Here is an 18,554-nt window from a genome sequence, read left to right as displayed (position 1 = left end):
GCTCCTCTTGTTTCAGAAATGAAAAATTATAAATGCACACTACGTGTTGGGAACCTGTGTTTGTTCACTGACTTTTATTTGTCAGGCTTAAGAGACAAAGTTGAAAAAAGATCGATTCTCTTCGCGTTTAAAATAACACAAAACAGCGTAAAAAGACCTCCACACAAGACTTCGTTTATTTATTTATTTATTTTATTTTGATAGCTGCCGATTAAACTGAAAGTTACAACATTGACATGATTATATGAGTAGTTTTTACCGAGAAATCGGTAACCGCCGGATCCACCTCTCTGGTTGCAATGCGCGCTCCCGACACAGGGGGAACAGAATTTCGCACAAGACCGGAACCCAGAGTCTGTTGTTTTGTGTCTTTCGCCACAAGATGGCGCCGTTTGACCGCATGATCACATCACTAACATTAACGAAACCCAGTCAGCTGTCAGTTTTATAAATTTACGTATCAGATACAAAATATGTGTTAAATCCAAATCAGAAAACAACAATGGATCAGCTTTCAACTCAACAGACACAGACACGAGGAACATGAACTTAAATGCAATTATTTTAAAATTTAAAAGTTGTATCCCCAAAAGAACTTTAGAATTGCCTTAACATTTGCTATTATGTATCCTAAATGAAGAACGGGTGAATAATTTAGGTTTTGAAAACATTTGTTTTATTTTGAAAGGCCCAACCGGAAGCGCGCTCTATCGCTCCTGTTTCTGTCCTCCTCCTCCTCCACCTCCAGAGGAGCGTCATCCTGCGCCTCGGACGCCGCGGGTCCTGCTCTCCCTCGCGCGGAGGGAAGCAGGGCGGCTCAGCTCGCGGACCGGAGCCGGGGATGGCGTCGCTCGGCGCGGGCCAGCAGCTCAGCCGCAAGCGGGGAGCCGGCAGGAGCTCCCCGGTGGAGAGGAGGAATCTGCTGACGGTGTGCAGGTGAGGAGCTCCGGTCCTTTTCATGAAGATATGATGCTACTCCTTTAATTCCTTCCCTCAGCTTCTTATATATTAAAGCTTATAGCCGCAGCTTGATTTCCATCCCTTTTATTAAGCCTGAACTGAGACATAAAATTTAGGCTAAATCACTTTAAATGAGCTCTGATTAATCATCATCATATCATGGCTAACAACAGCCAGCCTTTCTCTGCAACACACCTCAGCCCCTCATCAAACATTCATACCATCACATTTCACCTTTATTTCCTCCCAGCCCACCGCGCAGTTAAAGCCACACGCACGCTCTGCAGACCGCAGATCCGACTTCCTGCACCCATGAGAACCCTGGTGTGCTTTTAAATGCTCTGCTCATCCCTGTTGTTGTTGTTGTCCTTGGAGCACCCATCCGCTGTGCTAAAATCACCAAAAACCTGCTTATGGTAGCTCAATCTATAGGGAGCATGAACTCTGTGCCCTTTTTTAACTGAGGCCACTTATACATATCAGTAAAAACAAAGAACTCTGCTCTGTTTCATTGATTTGTGGCGGCTGTCACTTACTGACTTTCAAATCCCCCACAGTGTGCTCAAAACAGCAAACTAGTTATTTTTTAAAGGAAGGACCAAAGTTTGGAAGCGTCTGCATCGTTATGACAGCAGCAGTTTGCTTTACCCCGAGAGAGTGTCGTTTCAGAGCAAACACAACAAGTAAACAGATAAGGTGCTGCCTGGTGGCCCAGCTGATCTGCTGCCAGCTCCTCCTGCCTCCGCACCAGCCATCGACTTCATGACTGGCACAGGCGGAGGAGGGACGAGAAGAGCAGCGAGACGACAAGGCACGTTGGAAACGTCGAGGACTGGGAGGAAAACACTGAACGAGAGGGGCACATTCGTGCTTTCCTTTGTGTTTTTCATCATGAGGCCGCAAAGGTTGTTGGGGTGAATCATTAGAAATGATTCCTTCCGCTGTTGTAGAACAAATTTGACATCCTAGGTATTATCCTTAAGTGATAAATATGCATGGAAATGAAATGCCGCTTTAATTTGTGCGCATTTTAGGCCTTTCGGGTGCCGGGGTTGTCTCTGTTTGGGTGAAAACCTCACACCATTTTCATGTTTTTGCATAAATAGTAAGTAAGGAAAGCTTTATTTGCACAGCACCTCTCAAGATAAAAATCACAACGTGCTTCAACGAGTGCACAAAACAAATTTAAGCAAATTTAAAGGTGTTTCAGCCCTGATAGGGGTGTTTCAACTTGGCGAAACACCCCTATCAGGGCCTTGAGGTCCCTGTGATCAAGACCTGCTGATTGTCCCCCAGAGAAAACTAAAACCTGAAGGAGACGGAGCCTTTCCTGCTGTGGCTCCAAGACTCTGGAACTCCCTTCCTCCAACTCTCCGATCAGCGGACTATCAGCAGGTCTTGATCACAGGGACCTCAAGGCCCTGATTCGGGTGTGTCGCCAAGTTGAAACCAAAATCTCGAAAGCCACTCGATGATGGACTGGGAGCCAAAGAAGTCGCAGTAGAAGTGGAGCTATGTGACAAAAGTTTTGAAGATCCAGTCGGAAGGTCTAGCAGCGGCGTTCTGCACAGACTGCAGCCGGTCTGCAACGTGCGTGCAGCTCGTGGAAAAGATCTAGGCCAGACGAAACAAAAGCATGGATCAGGATTTCCACTTCAGGACGAGAGACAGTTGGCAATATTTCGCAGATGGTAGAAACAGGATCGGACCAGAGTCGAAAATTATCCCAAGGTTTCTAACCGAAGAGTTAGCAAAATAACCCAGAGACCCCAAGGATCTGCTTTCTCTTTACAGTTGTTTTCTTTTTCTGGTGCAAAGATGATCAGTTCAGTTTTCTCTTCATTTAGCTGGAGAAAACCTTCAGTCATCCAGCGTTTAATTGAATCCAGACAATTAAATCAGCCATTCTGGTGGCACAGCAGAGCAGTGTCCTCACACTCACACTCCTAAAGTTGTAAGCGACCAGCTGATGATTGCTTTGAGTTTTATTATAATCCATCCAGTGGGTCATGAGATATTTTACTAACAGACACACGCACACACATGGGGAACTATCTGTGGGGAACATCTTTCCTGGCAGCAGGTGATAAAATGAATTTCTTCCCGTTTTGTGGTTTTTACCCGACCACACGCTGTCAGGTTCAGTAGAAGGTGAACCCATGAATGCAGACCAATACAAGGAGACAGTTCAAATCAGTGAAAAGATGAATTGCTTTGCTTTGTCTTCGTGAGGACATCCCGTTTAAGAAAAGTCTTTCACGCGTCCACATGAAACGTCCAAGTGGAAGCAGAACCCGACTTGAGAGAGAACGTCGTTTCTCAAGGTGTCCGGAAGTTAATAAACATGAAGTTTATCGTCTCCTCCACAGGAAGCCCTCCGTCACCCCGCTGCTAAGCAACGAGGAGGAGCGAGAGCCGCAGATATGAAGTTCGATTATTTAACGTCGAAGTCTGCGCACGCTTTGCCAAGATTAAAAAAAGCACACACACACACACAAACACACACAGCCTTGTTCAGAGGCTCCTCTTCCTGTGTGATTAGTTGAAATCAGATTAGGGAGAGTCGGTTTGTGTGCGACTGTTGCTGCGGCTGATTTTATCACAGGAGATTAATCAGAGCCTCGTTTGTGCTGCTGTGGTCAGCTCTGGGTGTCGTCACTTTGAATTGATGACAGAAACCTGATAGGTGTGTGTGTGTGTGTGTGTTAATGATTGATGCTTTATGTTTGTCTGTATGAGCATTTGGGTAAATGTACGTCTCTTGTTCCAGGCAAAGAATCCACCTGCTAACAAATAACACAACAATAATCATCGTTTTGATTAAATCCATAAAAGCAGGTTATGGATTTTGAACAAGAACTTAAAAAGCTTTTATGTTTGCTGTTATAAACAAACACCAGATGTACTCTAAACACAGTCGTTTGCACCAATTTGGATTGATGCTAATTAGTTCCTGAAGCTAAATTAAAAATAAAATATCAAGTTTTATTTATTTATTTATTATTTTAGTGTTCACAAGGCCTGAATTAATCCACAAATAATAAACTGCTTAAAAAAGTAGTCTGAATAATCATATTTAATGTGTTTAGGATAAACAAGCTGCCTGAGAGCGTCAGAAAGTTTTTATTTGCAAGATATAATTTTAAATCGACACACGCAATATTGTGTGTTTTTGTTTTTATCTGATGTGCAAAAGTTTATAAAATTTTGAAAAAAATACCCTAATTTACATTTAACATGTGAGTTTGTCTTCATTTGTATTGACTAAAACAAGCAAAATAGTAGGATTTCTAAAAAAAAAAAAAAGATCCTCCTACAGCTACAAAACCCTGAAATTATCCACCACCTGTTTAAATTTAACTTTACATGTCTGGGTACTGATGATACTGTGCGTCCATCATTTGAAAGATGAAGGTTTGAGATTTGTCCAAGAGAAGAAAACCAGTGAGAAAAGTGCAGATGTTTGCACGGATTGTTGGAAACAACACAGTGCGAGAAACTTAAAAGACCCCAGGCTGATCACTGAATGAGCTTCAGGGTCAAAGGTCGAAGAGGACACCACGATTCAAGACAGACGCAAACCGGCACCATTGATGTTCGCAAAAACCTTTTGTCAGTAAACCACGTTTTTATCAACGAGCAGCTCAACAGTAGAGGAAATCTGGAGGAGGTTCTGTCATCTAAAACGTATAAAATTATATATATTATATTATATGAATATTATATTGACAACTTTGAGAAACTAGTTTTGAAGTGGACATTTTTCAGAAGAATAAAGCCTTGAAATAAACACTGAACTGGTTGAACAGAAAAAGACTTTAGTGTTCAGTCTTGAACTAAATTCATCTGAAGAGCTTTTAAATAAAGTCAAAATAATTGTTGCAACCCTAAAAAAAAACTTTTACAGCTGACAAGATTCTGCTACCAAACATTTATGAAGGAACGCATTATATATTTGGATTTTTTATTTTATCATAAAAAGCCCTTTGAATTTGAAGTTTGATAAAATAAAATTTAAAAATGATCAAAATATACGAGTTATTTCACTGTGAAATATTTAATATTCTGTGTGTAAAAGCAATTTCCAGCTAAAGCTCCTGATGCTGTTTGTATCGTTCCCAGTCTGGGAAAAGCCCATTTCTTTCAAACTCCTTGTGCCTGTTTAAGCTTTTAACAAGAATTAATTTCCCCCCGGCCTAATGGAAGAGAGCTGCACGACCCTTTCTGTATTTCTGCATGTGAAGCTGGCGAAGTCGGGCCCGCCTGGTCGATGGTAACCTCGTTGCGTGCGCTCTGTTCAGGTTCTCGGTGAAGACTCTGCTGGACCGCTCCTGCTTTGAGACGATAGACGACTCGTCTCCGGAGTTCATTAACTTCGTTTCCATCCTGGAGCACGTCTTCAGCCATCGACTCAAAGGTGGGCAACCTGCTGCTGGAAGCTGCTTCAGACGGGCAGCCGATCGAAACGTGAACAGGATTAGCAGAGCATCAGATTATTATGTAGTTTGTTTGATTTTTGTGTTTTTACATGCAGTTAAAGGAAACACAGGATGTGTGATAGAGCTCATCAGCTAGAAAAGGAGCAGAGGATATTGTGGTTACGTGCTGTGACTTTTCTATGACTGATTCATCAAGACACCTCAGCCTCCAAAATGCAGAGTTTCAGTCAGCTTTAACATAACATAAATATTTCCTGTAGCAGAGCACCGGGAATGGTAATAACAGTATTTGTTGTCTCCACTGTTTGGAAGTGGAACAATCTGTTTGTCACCCATTTTATTCAGGAAAACGAAACATTTAAGCCCAGTTAATCCGCAGTTAAGCTCGTTTACATTTTGCTTCTTTTAAATACGGATCGGTGTCAGCTGTGTTGGGAAAATCTGCAGCGAGTCATAGTAAATTATAGGTTATTACTTATCAGAATGGTGATAAGCAGTGGAACTACTTTATCAAAGCGACGTGAGGCTTTTAAACTGACTGACTGAAACTCTGTGCCGTGGTTTAGCTGGTTAGATCTGTTGCCTTGCAGCAAGAAGGTAAACTTGGTGGTCTACTCCGGTTTCCTCCCCCAATAGAAACACATGCATGTTAGGTTAATTGGCGACTCTAAATTGGCCGTAGGTGTGAGTGCGTGCGTGGTACATGTAGCCCTGTGGTCGACTCGTTCACAGCCTAATGAGCGCTGGAAACCCTGTGCCCGGACACAGTCGGTACAAATCCCAGTTTCTCCGTCTCTTCCTCTCAGGACACACGACCTGGTTTGGCTACGAGAGCCCTCGGAGTTTCTGGGACTACGTGAAGGCCGCCTGCAGCAAAGTGCCTCATAACTGCATCCGGAGCATCGAGAGCATGGAAAATGTGCGCTCGTCGAGGGCGAAGGTGCGGCCTCTGCCATCCTAGGAGCCTGTTAAATGTTCCATCACAGCAGGGAGAGAAAGGAAAGAGCTGCAGCAGCAAAGAAGCACATTTATGGTTGTGTTAGGACAAGGGTAGGCAACCCTGGTCCCGGAGAGCCTCTATCCTGCAGGTTTTCCTTGTTTCTCTGCTCCAACACACCTGAATTGAATCGATGGGTGATTAACAGGCTTCTGCAGAACATGAAGAGGTGATTTAACCACTGAATCAGGTGTGTTGGAGCAGAGAAACAAGGAAAACATGCAGGATGGTGGCCCTCCAGGACCAGGATTGGAGACCCCTGTGTTAGGAGGTAGCAAACACAAACCCACGTTATGTCGATGTCTTTAGGATTTTCAGTTTGTATATTGGCTCTATGGATGCTTTTGTTCTGTTAACGGCTTTTTATTCAACTGAATAAAATCCCAACGTGTCGGTTTTGATTCAAGTACCTGAATTATTTATTTTTTCTGTGCAGGGAAGGGCGTGGATCCGAGTGGTCCTGATGGAGAAACGGCTGTCGGAGTACGTCTCATTCGCGCTGAAAGACTTCAAAACCACCAGGTGTTCGGCGTCGTGCGAATAGAAGCGCAGAGCGGCAGGCGCTCTTCTCTGAATCGAACTAACGGCAGTAATCTGTGTGCCTGTGTTGATCGCAGGAGGTTTTATGAGGAGGGCGCCATCATGCTGGGAGAAGAGGCGGGACTGTTGGCAGACACGCTCATTGGACTCAACACCATCGACTTCAGGTACGTGTCAGCCGTGGTTTCCCTCCCTCTTGTCCTGATCTTCTTCGTCTGGTCTGCGGAGGAAGAAACCCGAGGATGATAAAGATGCTGCAGTAGATCGTCGACTTGGATGGAAGAATCAGTTTCTGACTAAAAGCTGTGCAGTGTTTTTGTTACTGCCAAACTCATTTAAATCTTCAAAATGTTGCGTTGCTGTGCAGATTTCAAACAGTTTGATGGGAGGTTTTGTTGCATTTGTGTAACTCTTGGCTGCATTATATTGTGTTCCCTGAAATCTTTGGACCTTATTATGCATTATTCGTAAAAGAAAAACCTGCCAATAATTGTATTTTATTATGAAACAAAGGGTGAGGTTTATTAAAACCCCTAAAATTATGCTTAATTTATTGAACATGGCACATTATGTTGATAATTGGATACAGTTGTTTTATTTTTATAAGTGTTACATGTGCTTTAATTTATAAAAGAAGTAAACAGCTTTAGATTAACATAGAAATAAAAAGAAGTCATATTGCACTTAGAAATACAGTATATCATCTCTGACGGACTTAAAATATATATAACAATAATTTGAAGGCGAGAGTGGGTGTGTTTTAAGCACCAAAACAAAGAAAAATGAATTATATGTGACCTTTTTTAAAGTAATCATCAAAATAATTCCACTTTATTGTCTATAAAATAGAATAAAATACAATTTTTTTTTATATATAAGGATTTAAATAACATCTAGATCACGTCTGGTGCAGCTAAATTGTTTTATTAAAAAGTTAAATAAAGTTTATTTGTCTGCAGTTGTGGGATTTTTGTTAACTTCAGTATAAATATTTTACTGTGGTGATGTGGAGGGTCAGAGTCATTATTGTGTAAAAGACTGCACCCTGAAAATTAAACTCCCTTTTTTTCCTCAAAAAAAAAGAAATGGAGCCAGTGCGTTTCTATTGTTTCTAATATTCTGTTGTGTTTGAGTTTATTGCTGCTGAACGTGTGAAGTTGCCGCCATAATCTCCTTGCAGGAAAGTGCCAACAAACTCTCTTATCTTATCCGAAGAAAGCGGTCCTTCTGAGTATCTTTACGAGGATCGCTAAAGTTTTAAAGACAGGAAAGGCAGAGCGGGAGAGGCTGCGTTTTAATTTCCCGTCTTGTTTTATCTTCAGCTTCTGTCTCAAAGGGGAGGGTCTGGACGGCAGCTGTCCTGCTGTGATCGATTACACACCTTACCTGAAGTTCACTCAGAGGTACGGAGATCAAAGCTGGATACCATTTCCTCATGTTACCCCAAAATATACACAACTAATAATGAAATGAATGTGGCTGCAAAGGCTAAACTATGCAACTGCCTTCAGTTCAGCCGCTTGCACTCGTCTCTCTCTGCTAGTTTAAGCTATTTAAGTTATTTCTGGCACAGATTTGAGCTCCTGTCTGGGAGTCGGTGTTTCTGTTAGGGGTTTGGGAGTGTGTGCAGGCTGCATACTAATAAGGGGCACACTTTGGCTCCCCTGTGCAGCACAGACAGCATCAGCAGCGATGAGGAGGAGATGAGGACTCTGGGAAGCAGCGGCAGCGAGAGCAGCACGCCCGAGAAAACGGCCACGGCCGCGTCGATCTTCACCGAGCAGAGCAACCTGGTCAGCAAGTGCAAGCGCTTTGAGCAGAAGTATCGCTTGGCCCTGGAGCAAAAGGTGCGTGATCTCATGGTGACGAGGCAGGGGGGCTGGGTGACATTTTGTTTGAAGGCTGTACGATAATTAGGAGCTCGGTTTGTGAAGGAGGGCTGTTTCTGACACAAACACTGCGTCTATCTTCTTCCTCTGCCTTCTTGTTTGGTTTCAGTGCAAAGCAGAAACCTCCGAGTGTGCGTTTATTCGGCTGCGTCTTTGTGGGACTGAGCAAACAGGAGTGTTTGAGTGCCTGTGCGTGTGTTTGTGTTTGCTCGTCCATCAGGGTTACCTGGAAGAGCTCGTCCGTCTACGGGAAGCCCAGCTGTCGGAGGCCGTGTCTCACAACAAAGCCCTTCAGCAGAGCCTGGCAGACGCACACCTCTCCCACACGCTGGAGAAGCAACAGCTGGAGTTCATCATCCTGGAACTGCAGAACCAACTGTGAGTCCCCTCCGCTGAGCGCACGTGAGGTCGGTCCGCTCTGAAGCAGGTGAGCCCGGAGTTTGACCTCCGGGCCCGGAGGCCGCAGGGGTTTGTTATCTGTGTGTTCTTCTGACCAAACAAAGAAAAGACTCCATCAGTGGAGTGTGTTGATCTCATCTGGGAGCTGAATCAGTGTGAAAAATCTCAGCCAGGGCAGAGCTCGCAACGCGCCAGAAGGATTTGTAGAAGTGATGCTTCACTCTTAAACCAGTGGGATTAGCTTAGTGGAGGGTTTAAAATGCAAAAACAGTAAATAGTAAATTGATTAAAATAAAAAACAAGCCATGAGTGGGATGCTAACGCAGTGATTAAAGTGATAAAAACAGTCTAAATTAAAACCCAGCATCCCCTGAAGGAATGCATATTCCCTGCTGTAAATTAATTTAATTAAAAATTAAAACAAAGAGCTCATCCAACCTGTTAGCCCTCTGAGTGTGCGACGTGAATGACTCTCAGCTACTACCTCACTGAAATCTAGCTCAAGATCTGTAAATCTGACTGAGTTTTTGCGGCAGCCATCTTGAATTGGGGTAAATCAGTTGTAGATGTACATCCAATGATTTTAGTAAGTTTCACTGAGATGTTTTGCCGTCAGGCCGACGGGGTTGACTTCCACAGTTAGTGCCATAGTTTTAAAACAAAGAGCTCATCCAACCTGTTGGAGCTCAGGGTATGTGACGGGGATGACTCTCAGCTACCACCACGCCAAATTTTAGCTCCATGTCTGAAAAATTTACTGAGAAAATTAACGCGGAAAGACAGAAACAAAAAACAACTCCAGCTCCGTGTGATGTTTGCTGCATTAAAGTACAGACGGTCGGTGGTACCCGTTGAATTTTAAACCACATAAATGTCTCAAAATGTACTGAATGAGAATAATAAATCACTGAAAAGGGACATTTGTGTTCCTGAGGTTTATGTTAGAAACAGCGAGGGATGAATGCAGCCGCAGTGACGTTACAAGAATGATTATTATTAGAATTATTGGCCTTCAGAAGCTTGATTAAACGGTGCCATAACACAAGGACAGGATGAAAAGCTGCGGGCGGTCATCTTTTCCTCTCGGAAAATCAACTCAAAATAAAAAAAATCTCAACAGTTTTCAACCTTGGAGCTTTTTTTTGTCTCAGGTGGTTTTACTCGGTGGGAGAGCCTTTCTAACCCCCTGGCCTGCCGTGTATTTTCAGGACTGTGCTGAAGAACAACGATCTGAGGTCCAGGCAGGAGTTAACGGCCCATCTGACCAATCAGTGGCCGTCTGCGGCTGCCTTGGATGGAAACGCCGTTGCCTTGGACACGCTGCTGTACAGGAAGAGCGCAGAGCAGTGGAAGGAGTAGGCTGATTTTTATATTCTGGTGACACATTTAATGGAGCATTTTGCTTCCAGTCCAGCTTTCTGCTCCATCAGCTCACAGATTTTAAACTACATGCCTACATGAGCGCATAAAGATAATAAAATCTGTAGACTCACAAATTACCTTTAACTTTTTCAACTTTTTGTCGAAGCCAGACTTTCTTATCATCTTTTATCTTGATCACTAGTTTTCCAGGCTTTTTAAAGGTCTTTTTTTTTCTTTTTTTTTGGGACTTTAGCTGCTTTTTCACTCATCTTCAGTCCAAACCTAAAGGTCCAATCCAAAATGAGTTCTTTGCTAAGTTGTCTGTCGTGTGTCGCGACAGCACTGGCTCATCCCTTCAGTTTAGGAGCCTTTTTTTTGTCTGAATAATTCATAAATTAGATATAAGTGATAAACAGTCCTTTGGAAATGGTCAGTAACTGCACAGAAAACGAGTAGAAAAGGTTCAAAGTCCAAAGAAAAGCTTTTGGAAAGTTTGAGGGACGACTGATTAAGACCAGTTTTAAGATTACAAGAAAGTCTGGCTGCTTTGGAACAAAATATAAAGAAACGAGGGATGACTCTAAACTTTTGAACAGTGCAGATACAGATTTTCTTCTCCAAGTGCCGCAAAAAAGCAGTTTTTGAGTCACATCCCTGTGTAATAACATAACAGGCACGCATGCAAGGAAACAATTGGGGAACCGGTGGATGAACGTCTTTCTCTGTCGTCACGCAGGCAAAGTTTCCAGAGTTTGGAGCAGCTGTCTGCAGACATGAGCCTCTCTCAGTCGTCTCTCGGACCGTCGAGCACGTCGGGCCTGGAGCCCAGGCCGGCCGGCACACGGTGGCCTCACCAAGGCACGGCTCCTCTGACGAATACAGAACGAATAAAGAGAACGCCCCGCCTTGACCCGGACAGTAACCAGGTGCGCCTTGTCTTTCAGGTAAGGAGGAAACGCCGTCACTCAGGGGTCTGTGCGGCTCCCTGACCTCGGTGACCAGCTACAAGTCCCTGACCAGCCTGAAGTCCAGCGAGTGTTTAGCCAGCCCGGCGACAGAGATCAGCAGTCCGGGCGTCACGCCTTCATAGAGGATGAGGAGCTGCAAAACAGCTCATCACCAGAGCTAAGCGATCCGGGAACTTTCCCTCCATTTGTAAAGCCAATTTCTTGAACGTGGAGCCCAGAGCCTAACGAGGTGGCCGGTAGCCGTCGAACGTGTTGGAGCAGCTTCATCGGACTAAATGACGTCACGGCTGAAGATCTCTAAACGTAACCTTATCAATATGCGCGAAACCGGGTTTGTTCTGTTGTTTCCCTCCCCTCTTAGAAACTAAAAAGGGAGTAGCTCAGATCTGAAGGAAGTGGGGTTCAGTGGAAAGCTTACGGACGATCAATACCTTACCTGTTGTAGGTAGCTCTTTGGAAGACCTCAGTTTGGAGGAACAGAGTTTAATTCTGAGCGGACTGACGAGCTAACGGCTAAAACGAGCAGGCCAAAGTGGACCGCTGCGGTCCTGAAACAACTCCAATCTCAAAAATTGTGCAATGGTTCATGTAATTGGTATTTTATAAACTTTTACAACGCTGTGAATTTTGAATTACAAGATTATTCTGGCCGAAATACAATGTTCCTGCTGCAAACAGGCACAGAACTAAATATGAACAGTGCAATATAAACAGCATGTGACTCCATTGCTCCTTATTGTTCTTATGTCCTTTTTTTAAAAAAAAAAAAATCTTTTTGTTTCTGTTTTGTCTCAACTCTAAGCTCTGCACAGAATTCCTCATGTTCCCAGACCGAGTGCACAAATCTCAAATAGTCTTTTAATTTTAAATAACAATTTAACACAAAACTGTGTACCTGTAAAGGTTCTCATAGAGTTGGAGGACACTTCGGTCCGAATTAAACTATTGTTTTTCAAACTGAGGCCCATCAAAAAACTACCCACAGCAGGTAAGATACTGATTATTCATACCCTCTCCACAGAACCCCACTTCAGAATATCAGTTTTAGTGAAAAAAAATGTTAAGTTGTGCTTCAGGTTTCAGTATTGTCAGGATTTTTAAAAGCTGGTGTTAAAAACTGACTGTGGATCAGATCAGGGCTGCAGTCTGGAGGATTACTGGTAATACTTTCCAGTAGTCAGAGGAAAATAAAGGTTTATTCTGTTTTTTTTTTTTTTGTTTTCACTGTTGCAACCGTGTGATAACCCATCGGCAGCTTAATCATTTAAGTCCTGTTTGTCTTCAGTTTTCCATCAGAATTATTTTCATGTCTCGTCACGTCGTTTTGTTCTCAGGTAAACTCACCCTGCAGTTCTGGGTTCCCTTTAATTATTAAGATGCAGTGTTTCACTTTAAAGTTTAGGTACAGCTAATGGATCACTGGGGACTCCGGAACAAATTGCAAGCAGCAGATATTTTACGAGCAGGAACCAAATGTATTAAAATATCCGCATAAATTCATTTCTGCTCCCGTGTACCTCGACCTTAATATTAGCCTCCAGCGGTCATTTGCACAAACGCACAGCAGACTGTGTCTTTTGGATTTATTTGCCTTTTTATTCTTCATTTTAAATAAACTCAACTTGCTTTGACACCAGAACATTGAGGGTTTTTTTTTAAATCAACTGGAAGTGTTCGGAGTGGTAAAACTTGACGAATACAAAGAAAATCTGTAATGGAGCATTTGAGAGGTCACTTTTTTTTAAAACCCACGTCAGGCTCTGTCACAGCTGATCGAGACCGACTCACGAGTGACACAAAGCACAAAAAAGGACTACTTCTCTAATTTAAGGACATCAGGCACAGTGCACATGATCACCTCTGAGGATTCAACAACAACGAAACATCGGCTGCCACCTGCTGGCTGCTAAACACATCAAACATAATTTAAACTTTGTTTCGAGGTGAATTAAAATAGTTTCTATCGGATGTACATACAGATTTCAGGGTAAAATATAAATACTATATCAGAAAGTATTTATTTAATATACATTTTGATCATCTTTAGCATCTTTCTGTACAAGAAAAAGATAATTTTTTTCTGCTCCTGCTTCTGTCTCACTTTGGCAACATATCACCCCCCAAACACATATGGCGATTGCAGTCAACAGGTCACGTGTTCGTGGATGGCAGTGACCTCAGCGTCCTCTCCTGGTTGTGTTTGCGGAAAAAGGCTTTCCCGAACTCGTAGGAGCTAATCATGATGGCACAGGCGGGCGCCACTTTGATCAGCCTGGGGAAGAAACCTGGCAGAGAGAGAGACAACACAAAGACACGCATCGCTCATTAACGTCTGCATTTTACATGGATACAAGTGTTAGAAAGAAATAAAAATCTGATATGTTTCCACCTGCAAACAACCCCTTAAAGCCGTTGTGTGCCACAATCCTTTTCATCACGCCGAACGTGGTCGAGGACAACTCGCACGGCACTGAAAGGACGAAGACGTCAGTCAACTTTAAATTAATCATTACTGGTTTACTGTAATCATTTCGGTTTGACAACACATTCCAGCAGAGGTGTTGAGTTTTTTTTTAACCTTGTTTCTGTGCACTCAACTCTTCCCAGAGAAAGACTTCCTGAAACTTGGTTCTTGTTTGTTTAAAATCTTTACAAATGCTGATAAGATTCATCCTGGAGCTCCTTAGGCTCTGATTTGTGACCTTGATAACGGTCATATGACAACCACATGTCGGTCAGGGGATCTTTTAAATGTCTACATGGGCACCTGAAACTTTTCACCGAAAAACGAAACAATTATTTAAAGCAAAAACAAAGACAAATCAATACTTATCCTAATTTAAATTTGCTCAAGATAACGGTTGTTGTCCATTAACAGCAAAAGTTCAAAAGAAAAGCCTGTTTTTCGATTTGTGTCTTACTTCCTCTAAAATCTCCACATGTAGTTACCATGAGCAACTTTCACCTAAAGAAAAAAACTCCAAGTGCTCAGTGCAACAGGCTCCATCTAATTTAAAATTAGCCAAGCTTCTCTACAGTCTTATAAACCAAATTCCTCATAGTTAAAGAAGTGAAAACGTTAACAACATTACTGAACAACAATCTGGATAATCAAAAATAAAAAGGCAATAATTACAATTCTTTGCTTGCAGCTCCCCGAGCTCCACCTGCCTTCTTGTTTTGACCACATCAAACGGCAGAGTAACAATGGCTGCCACCTGAAACAAACAAAATCTGAATTATTGTGACAGTTTATTAGCGAACTATGAGGATTTTTATCAAGACGGCGGCTGCTCAAGGAAAGCATCGGAGACACTCACAGAGCCCGACACGGCTCCAGATGTGAAGGTGATGCTGAACGTGGGCTCCCCGGTCTTGTACCGCTCACACAGCCACCTCTTGCCTCTCTCGTAGTTGTACCAGTACATGGCCGAGAAGGGCACGTCCCGGAGCAACGTGGGCCCCAAACCCCTCCAGAGAGAGCGCCAGCCCTCGGCCTCCACCGCAGAGCGGATGCAGGCGGTCAGCTCCCTGTACGACTGTTTCTGGGACTGCAGCTTGGTGCGGATCAGCTCCAGGGGGCTGATCACCGACACCGAACCCACTGAAACGAGAGACAAAAAAACAAGAAAAGTTGCAGATAATCCACGCTGGACAAAAAAAAAAAAAAAAACACTGGAAAACAATGACACTAAAAGGGAAAAATCGTCACTAAAAACATTTTATTTCTGTTTAGAGAATTACTAATAAAAAGATGTAATTAACAGCCTATTTTATTGTTTTTATTAATAATTTACAAGCAGTTATTAATAGTAGAGCCTAAGAGAACGTGAACCACAGTAAGAACATTTATCACCTTTCTTTAATAAACTCTAGTGTGGGATGATACTTCAGAAACCCAAGGCCAAAAAACAAACAAGTCTATTGGAGCTCGCGCTTGGATTTTAATCAGGAAATTAAATTCCAAACATTAAATCTGCTACAAATTTATTTGGCTAAAATAAGAATAGCTTTCTTATTAACAGTTTATTTTGTTTTGTTGCACAGATCTAATCCAAACAAGCTGCACACAGATGATTAACAACAGCTGGGTTTCGGCTCACCTCTAGCTATAGCACCCGCTAAGATCGGCGCCTCCTGGGCGCGATCTCCCATCCTCATCCTCAGCGCTGCATACAGCTGATCGTAACACGTGAAGTAGATCACAGTGGCCGGCACAGCCATCACACTGGAAACACAACACAAGGAGAAGTGACATCACTGGAAAGACCCTGTTTGGGGTGGCTTTTAACAAATGCCTCGTCACTTAACCATGTTCCAGTTGCAAGTCGGAAAACCAGTCAGATTTACGACAGTAACTGTTGCGCTTAATGAGCAGGCTAAATAGAATTAGCAACTCAAGCTAATAACAATGAATTTCTCTGCATTCAAACACTGTAGCAACATGTTTAGTAACTGTTTGGACCGTACCGGGTGTGTGACTAAGTTACTGAGATACAAACACACATTATAAAAAGTTTATCACTGCAGCTGTTCCAACTATCCATGCGCTGGGCAGCCATTTTGGACTTTGAGCTTGAGGCTGGTCAGGCTTCTCTGACTTTCTGAGATCAAATTGTGACTTTAGGGAGACGTTCCAGTTGATTTTTTACAACTTGAAACTCGAAAATTCTGACTTCCAAGTATAAATGGAACGCACTAAACTCCACCTCTAGTTCTAGCTCACATTAACTAGCACACCAGCTCCAGGCTTGACAAATTTTAACTTGCAAGTTGCCACATTTGCTCAAGGTCAAGAGAGTAACCAAAACGTGAAGCTGTTTCGGCCTCAACAAAGCCAGGATGGATTGAAAACGACAGAAGGGTTTGAGCTCACAGCGTTGGAGGCAGCCCGCTCCATAAGGCTCTGATTCCCTCACAGCGCACTATTTTGTAGAAGGCATCCTGCAGAGACGGAGAGAGGAAAGTCAGGGTGTTTGAAGAGGTTTGAAGTTATAATGTGACTTCACTACTTGAAAGTGAAGGAGCCCCGTCTTTAAACATTACTGTAACCAGTAGATTGTTAACTGCATGTGTGAAAATCTTACAAAAGTGCCAGTGAAGTGACCACGGGCTCTGGTCCAGCCGTTTTCACACACACATATGTGGTCCATAAGTCCATTAGAGTAGAGATAATATTTGCCTTAAAGGAATTGGGAAAAAGTACATGTTCAGTACAAATATTATATTATAAGGGCACATTAACGAGTGCAAACACAATTCAGATTGGTATCTATTTTACCTTTGAATAAAGAATTTTTCTGTGCTTGCAGTCTGATCTTTATGACATCCAAAGGCGTAACTGAAAAAAACAACAAACAGCTGCTTAGCATGAACTTCTGTGGACAACACAGTGTTTATTCAACAATGGTAACCTTTTTGTCTTTCACCTGTTTCCCTAAACGTCTTTTTTTTCCATGCAAAACTTACAACACCAATTGGATCTCAAGTGATGCAAAGTGCTAAATAAACAATAAAAGATGCAACTTCTTTCTACAAATCAGTCTCATGATTTACAGAATATTTCAGCTTATTTTCTGTATTTGGTAACATGGACACGTGTTTTTTTTCTAACCTTCTATGTTATTTTGTTGAGAACAAAAGTACTATTAATCATTGTAATGAAACTTGATCAATACTTAATATGTTTTTAAGCAGCTATATGCTGCTAATTAATCATAATTATAGTACAAACCTAAGCACACCACCTTTCAGGTTAAGGTTTCACATTTCAGAACATTTTAGAAAATAATTATCTGTTCTTAAAAATATAAAAATTAAATTTGCCATGAACAGCTTCTATAAAAACTAAGAAATGCTGCTAATCAAGTGACAATGTCCATCAGGAAAGGCATTAGCAATTATCCTGGAGAAGCAATGATGCTGGCAACAAATGTTATGATGCTATGTTCACTAAACATTTGGGTTTTTTATAAGTAAGAAAATTTATTCATAAATGGAAAACATTCAAGACCGTTGCCAATCCTCCCAAGAGCAAATGTCCTTGAGGCCTAACTGTGCAAGAGAAGAACAGGACACCTGCTGAAAGAGGTATTTAAACATTCAAATGATGTGGAGGAATCTAAGATGTGGTTATATAAAGAAGAAAAACACACACCTCGATTAAATGAATGTAAAAAAAACAAACTCCGCTAACAGATAAAACGGGAACAAATTTCCTGTAGCACAATCAATGCCATCCTTCAAATAACTGCTGCTAGAGATGTTTCTACGGGCTCCTGAACCCTGGGGGGCATCCAGAGTGTCTCACCGAACAGAGATGTGAGGAGAGCTCCGGAGCAGGAAGCCACCATCTGCTGCAGAGGAGTAATGCCATCACCGGCAGGACGAGCAGGACTTTGACCATTCATACTGTCTGCAAAATCAATAAATAAAATACACTATGACATTCACTGTACTACTCAGTTTATGAAGCGTGGCTTAGTTTTCATGCTAGAGGACCATCACAAGCCTTATCAAGTGATCTCTCTCTCTCTGGCTAACGTTGCTAGCTGATTAGCTTAATTAACCTACCTGCTAAAATAACACAACATCAGCGACGTGTCCCGTCAGCGCAATAACCATATTCCATTTTGGTCTTTTTATTTTACTAAAAGTACAGCCAGAACTGCTGACCTGAAGGCTCTAACGGGAAAGCATTGCTCAAACACGTGTGTGTTGACAGGGGGTCACAAGCCAACCTAGCATGTCTGTTTACACCGCAAAGGTGACATAATACGGTTGTTTCAGTTCCGCAGATTCCTGACGTTTTTCATTTACGTTCACTCAACTGCAAAAAATATATAAAATTTACGCACATAAATGTATACATTATTAAAACTCATATATTAAGTAAATACGTAATTTCAGACTTTCAAATTATTATTAACATTACGAAAGAAACATCGAAACTTTACAGTCAAACACTACACTGCATTTACTCAAAATAAGGGTTGCCAGG

General features: G+C 42.3%; 2 protein-coding genes across 3 annotated transcripts; one reads left to right on the top strand and one right to left on the bottom strand.

Moving 5' to 3' along the window:
* Positions 1-733: 733 nt before the first annotated feature.
* Positions 734-13,185, top strand: rundc3b (RUN domain containing 3b). Its single transcript, XM_017425123.3, has 11 exons — positions 734-936; positions 5,262-5,377; positions 6,206-6,339; positions 6,833-6,918; positions 7,014-7,103; positions 8,259-8,339; positions 8,609-8,783; positions 9,046-9,203; positions 10,433-10,579; positions 11,323-11,444; positions 11,531-13,185. Exons 1-11 carry the CDS (start codon positions 842-844, stop codon positions 11,674-11,676), a joined length of 1,350 nt encoding a protein of 449 aa, XP_017280612.1. The 5' UTR covers positions 734-841; the 3' UTR covers positions 11,677-13,185.
* slc25a40 (solute carrier family 25 member 40) lies at positions 12,758-18,319 on the bottom strand. 2 transcript variants are annotated; one of them, XM_017425125.3, is made up of 10 exons: positions 18,128-18,319; positions 17,865-17,969; positions 16,836-16,895; positions 16,642-16,736; positions 16,431-16,498; positions 15,658-15,782; positions 14,875-15,158; positions 14,691-14,772; positions 13,944-14,024; positions 12,758-13,839 (listed from the first exon to the last, which is right to left on the bottom strand). In XM_017425125.3, exons 2-10 carry the CDS (start codon positions 17,962-17,964, stop codon positions 13,706-13,708), a joined length of 1,029 nt encoding a protein of 342 aa, XP_017280614.1. In that variant the 5' UTR covers positions 17,965-17,969; positions 18,128-18,319; the 3' UTR covers positions 12,758-13,705. The 2 variants fall into 2 exon arrangements, with proteins under 2 accessions (XP_017280614.1, XP_017280615.1); XM_017425126.3 differs by having other exon boundaries at positions 18,230-18,301.
* Between the last annotated feature and the right edge of the window lie 235 nt (positions 18,320-18,554).

The sequence above is a fragment of the Kryptolebias marmoratus genome, linkage group LG16 (genome assembly GCF_001649575.2).
Source record: "Kryptolebias marmoratus isolate JLee-2015 linkage group LG16, ASM164957v2, whole genome shotgun sequence".
NCBI classification, from domain to species: Eukaryota; Metazoa; Chordata; class Actinopteri; order Cyprinodontiformes; family Rivulidae; genus Kryptolebias; species Kryptolebias marmoratus.
This window is presented reverse-complemented; position numbering and strand designations above follow the sequence as displayed.

What these genes read in the sequence shown, in the direction of transcription:
- slc25a40 (XM_017425125.3), bottom strand. Translation starts at nt 17,964, where the DNA reads ATGAATGGTCAAAGTCCTGCTCGTCCTGCCGGTGATGGCATTACTCCT. An exon ending in TCTCCTCACATCTCTGTTCG is followed by an intron (nt 16,896 to 17,864) that starts GTGAGACACTCT and finishes TGTTTTTTTCAG; the next exon opens with TTACGCCTTTGGATGTCATA. An exon ending in GTCACTTCACTGGCACTTTT is followed by an intron (nt 16,499 to 16,641) that starts GTAAGATTTTCA and finishes CCGTCTCTGCAG; the next exon opens with GATGCCTTCTACAAAATAGT.
- rundc3b (XM_017425123.3), top strand. Translation starts at nt 842, where the DNA reads ATGGCGTCGCTCGGCGCGGGCCAGCAGCTCAGCCGCAAGCGGGGAGCC. An exon ending in AATCTGCTGACGGTGTGCAG is followed by an intron (nt 937 to 5,261) that starts GTGAGGAGCTCC and finishes CGCTCTGTTCAG; the next exon opens with GTTCTCGGTGAAGACTCTGC. An exon ending in GCTTGGCCCTGGAGCAAAAG is followed by an intron (nt 8,784 to 9,045) that starts GTGCGTGATCTC and finishes CTCGTCCATCAG; the next exon opens with GGTTACCTGGAAGAGCTCGT.